The sequence below is a fragment of the Limulus polyphemus genome, unplaced genomic scaffold, assembly GCF_000517525.1.
Source record: "Limulus polyphemus unplaced genomic scaffold, Limulus_polyphemus-2.1.2 Scaffold8879, whole genome shotgun sequence".
In the NCBI taxonomy this organism is placed as follows: domain Eukaryota; kingdom Metazoa; phylum Arthropoda; class Merostomata; order Xiphosura; family Limulidae; genus Limulus; species Limulus polyphemus.
Window position 1 is genome coordinate 13,635 of NW_013674489.1, and position 5,042 is coordinate 18,676.

At 33.1% G+C, this 5,042-nt stretch overlaps 1 protein-coding gene across 1 annotated transcript in view; it reads left to right on the forward strand.

Annotated features, from left to right (window-relative positions):
- The window catches only part of LOC106475618 (axin-1-like), a 17,028-nt gene that overhangs the window by 2,324 nt on the left and 9,662 nt on the right, over nucleotides 1-5,042 (forward strand). The window contains exons 2-6 of the mRNA XM_013936295.2: nucleotides 871-1,023; nucleotides 1,463-1,565; nucleotides 1,964-2,104; nucleotides 3,253-3,600; nucleotides 3,983-4,299. Of these exons, the coding sequence (XP_013791749.1) occupies nucleotides 871-1,023; nucleotides 1,463-1,565; nucleotides 1,964-2,104; nucleotides 3,253-3,600; nucleotides 3,983-4,299 (1,062 nt within the window). The remainder of the gene's footprint in view (nucleotides 1-870; nucleotides 1,024-1,462; nucleotides 1,566-1,963; nucleotides 2,105-3,252; nucleotides 3,601-3,982; nucleotides 4,300-5,042) is intronic.

Below are 5,042 nucleotides of genomic sequence, written 5' to 3' on the forward strand. Positions count from 1 at the left end.
GTTATCGACCTGAAGCTCAAGCTGGGTAAGTTTGTTCCATCATATAAAGTAAATATGTTTTGTGTAATGATTCAGGTAAATACAAAATGTACCTCGTTATCGACCTGAAGCTCAAGCTGGGTAAGTTTGTTCCATCATATAAAGTAAATATGTTTTGTGTAATGATTCAGGTAAATACAAAATGTACCTCGTTATGGAAGTTTTAACTATAGTTAAAGAATAATATTTCCTCCAAGAATATTGAATGTGTGGATAGGTTAAAAGTAACTAATTATGTGTAGATTAGGTAAAAACCTTTAGATTGATCTAATCTTGGGTAATGTAACTCTTGAATAAGACAGATCACATGATGTTGATGTAAAATGTAGGACATCCTTAAACTGAAGAAGAGAAAATAATAAAATTTGAAACAATTATATAAATATTGATTGATATTTGTGTTTATGCATGTTTGGGGAAACTTTTCAGCATTATTATTATTACATGTGTATCATGCTTTGTTTGTTTTTCATGTTTAACATTTTTATAAGTGATATGAAAACACTGGAGATTCTACCAGTACTAATGTAATAGCCTCTGGTCTCTCAAGTTAATAATAAAAACAGCAATTAAATAATGAGTTTACACACAAATTACATTAGAGGAATCACATTATTTTATGAAAATAGTAATTATAGGTAGAATTGTATTGTTTATAATTCTAAGAAGTTATGAGTGAAAACAAAGAAGAATCTTACATGTGTATTGAGGTAGTAATCCAAGTCTTGTTTTGTTAGCATTTCTTCTAGATAAAGATAAACCCAATTTTAGAAGATGGTCAATGAAAGTGCTTCTAATAGAGAGTAATGTTACATCTTCTTGTTGTAACAGGCACTACTTGCATGTATCCAGTAAAATTCCTAACCCTTACCATGTGAAGTATGCTACTGTTCTCCCAACCTCTGCACAGGACAGTGAACTCCAGTCTCTCTCATCAGATGCACAGACTGATGACACAATGTCTCTAACAGATGGCAGCACTGTGTAAGTGAAAATCTGTTACTTGGGTATAAATAGTTTTAAATATATTGTTTTTTGGTATATGTGATTTATTTTTAGAGAAATGTGTACTAAAGAATGTGTTTGATTTTATGGCATTGTGTACAACTGTGGTTAAAAATAACATTGTACTTTTTGAATATATCTATATAGAAAGTTGAGTTTTTGTGTACATAACCAGGCTTTACAAAAGGTATAAAATATGATTGTTATAAGAATTATGGGGGTCTAGGATATGGTTTTGGGGAGAATTACTGTGTTGTTAAAGTGGCACGTTCTTGTAAGGCTAGTTTAAGAACCATCGTTGTACTTGGTAAAAATATTATAATCTTGCTAGTTCAGTATTAAAATATTGTTGTATTTCATAATTAAATTGTTTTTATAAAGTACATGTATTAAACATAGAATATGTTTTCCCTGACAGTGACTGTGGGCCTAATCTGTCGTCAAGGACTCAGTTGAAGAGACATCAACGAGCAGTAAAGAAGAATGCCAGTTTCAATAAGGATCATCAAGCTATAATACCTGTAAAGTTTCAACTTGAAAAAAACAGATATTTTGTGCTTTTTAATTAAACAAACATCCGTGATGAAACCTAAGGATCTTGTATGGTTTTTGGAATCTGTTTTATGAACATATTTTGAACTTACCTGTTTCTGACCCTCCTGAATAGTGGTCTGAGTGATTACCATAAAAGCCATTTGTTGTAAAGTACAGTACAAAAATCTTGTTTTTACTTTAAATTTATAATTCAACTTGCTTTAAATAGTGAGCACCAACTTTAATGATAGTGGATTAATGTTTATATATCTCTGTCAGTATACCGGTTTCTCATGGTTTATATCACTTTTCTGACATCACATATTTCATTTTTACAAAACATTTTCCTTTAGTAAATTATATATTATATTAAAAACCCTTTTAGCGAACTCAGCGACCACCAAAAGAGTTTACCAGTCCTGTGAGTCAACAAGAATTTGCAGAAATTTTGATCCAGAAATTATTAAAACTAAAAAACGAAAGGGAAACTCAGGAAAAAATTGAAGATTCTCTAAAAAAACTAGAGGTAGAGTTCTTTATCTTGGTCCTGAACTAAATGTAGACATTTATTTCATGTATTATATTGATTATTAAACAATGAATACTTAAGGTAGAGTTCTTTATTTTGGTCCTGAACTAAATGTAGACATTTATTTCATGTATTATATTGATTATTAAACAATGAATACTTAAGGAGTTTTTATTATAAAGATATATTTGTAGGGTTAAAACAACAGATGCATCTTCTTTCTGTTAATAGAAACTTGAGTGTCTTGATCTACCTGGATGAAAATATAATATAATCTTCAATTGTTTTCGATCTCTCTGTTGGCTCACCCTTGGCATCACTCAGATTCTATTTCATAAAACATGTTGGCTCACCCTTGGCATCATTCAGATTCTATTTCATAAAACATGTTGGCTCACCCTTGGCATCACTCAGATTCTATTTCATAAAACATGTTGGCTCACCCTTGGCATCACTCAGATTCTATTTCATAAAACATGTTGGCTCACCCTTGGCATCACTCAGATTCTATCTCATAAAACATGTTGGCTCACCCTTGGCATCACTCAGATTCTATATCACAGCACCACGAGAATAGCTCGAGATTACTTCTAATAACACTACAAGTGTAGCTCACCCAGTGGCATTACCCAGTTTATATCTCATAAAACTACAAGTATAACTCATATTTAAGGTATACTTAAAATGTAACTTGGATCTTTCTTTATTTTGCTAGACAGTTAAGGCCTATTCTTCATCAGTTTCTTAAAGCTTCTAGCTTTGAGTTCCATAGTTTTTAATAAGATAGACATAAACCACTTAAAGTACAAAATGAGACTGAATGAGTAATGTGGCCCAGAATGTAAGCATTGTTGGTTATAAACCCTTAAATCAAGGTCTTGTTTTTATGCTACCTTCTAACAGTGGGATCCATATTTTGCATAATTTTTATGTTTTGTGTGTGTTACAACATTTCTGTTTAAATAACTGGTCAAGAAAATATGTAAGTGAAATACACAGAAAACCTCTACAATAGTTAGTAAGACTAACTTCAATATTAATAGTATTTTTGTTTACATTTTGTGTGACTCTTATATAGAGTCATGGATGTACAGGCACTTTTACAAAACTGTTTTATTATAAGCATAATGATGTATATTTTACAGATTGTGGAAGAAAAAGCAACATTACTCTCGTCTGTCTCTCACTCAGTTGGAAGATTTGCTGGGATTCCACCGCAGCTTTTAACAGCAACCATAAAAGAAAAGCAGGAGGTTACAGAAGAAAATGACCAGTCTATTTTGGACCAGCATGTGTCCAGAGTATGGAACGACTCTTCACATCACACTCCAAACAGATCTCCGAATCAGTTTTCTCCCCATCCCAGACCTGGTACAGCTGGAGTGTCAGGTTTTAGTCCCTTTATGTCAAATCCAAGTGTGAGCTCGGGAGGAGTCTACAGTAGTCCTTACCAATCAGTTTCATCTCATAGCAGCTTGGCCCCACAAATAAAGGTACAAAAGTTTAATCTTAAGATATGTGGAATTTTGTTATACTTTAGATGCCCAAAGTTAGGTAGTTTGTTATGCATTTAGGAGACCAAAAGTAACAAGATTTGTATTTTTACAAAAGTCATTGTTAATTTGTAAGGTAATAATGTCTAAAAGAGTCAATAATTGAAAACTTGTACTAGCCAGCAAGTTGAAATGCTATCTCCAGTCGTCCATATGATTCAGTTAGAAGTGTACATCAGGATGTGAAAAAATAAGGTTTTAAAAAAACAAGTCACTAGATTGATTATATAGTTGCTATATTAACCTTAAATAGTAAAGTTTAATACATACAAATATATTTATGTAAGTAGAAAAGTTTTCAAAACGTTTTTCTGTGTTCCAGGAACGACAAATCTGTTCAAGTGATAGTGGAACAGTTCACAACTTCTCTTCAAACTATGAAACCACCAAATTCTCTCCTTACTATGAACATAGGCATCTCCACCACCACCATGCAGAAATGGGCACATCCTTGGAACTGGGTAGAGGATGTGGTGAACCACCAGAGCAGTTCATCATGTCACAAACTGACCACCAGCAGACCAGGCGGTCAAAGGAAACATCACGAAAATCGGGTAGCAAAAAGCTATCGGGCACTGACTCGGGAAGAAGCTGTATTGATAGTGTTACGTGTGATCCTACTCAGCCTTGTAGTGAAAGGTAAGAACTTTTGATTTTATTTCTATACAACTCATTATAACTTGTTTCTTGACTACTTAAGTGAGTAAGATACTCATGAAACAAAATGTTTTTCTGTATAATCATGCATGTGTGTGTGTGTGTGTTTATTTCAATAATACAAAGAGATTACATTTTATAAAATGTATTATCACTACTTACAAACACTTTTTAGATGATTTAACCAGATTACTCGTGATATACAAAGCTGAAATGGGCAGCAACTGTCTAGTTCAGACTGATGCTTGAAGAGAAAGTCTTGGAGAAAAATAAAAGGATGACATTCTGCTAGGGCATGATTCTGTGTTTTCATCAGTCTTTATGAAATGCAAAGATGCCAAAATCCAACATTATGAAACAAAAATTTAGTGCCTTGAATTATCTAAGAGGGTATGACATTATTAAAATTTTACTTACAGATACAGGAAATGGCACAGTAATCATAGATGCAAATGATTAAGACACCAATATCAGACATTTACTAGACAGCCATCAGACACCAATATCAGACAGTTACTAGATGGCTACCAGACACCAAGATCAGACATTTACTAGATAGCTACCAAACACCAAGATCAGATAGTTACTAGATGGCTACCAGACACCAAGATCAGACATTTACTAGATAGCTACCAGACACCAAGATCAGACATTTACTAGATGGCTACCAGACACCAAGATCAGACATTTACTAGATGGCTACCAGACACCAAGATCAGACATTT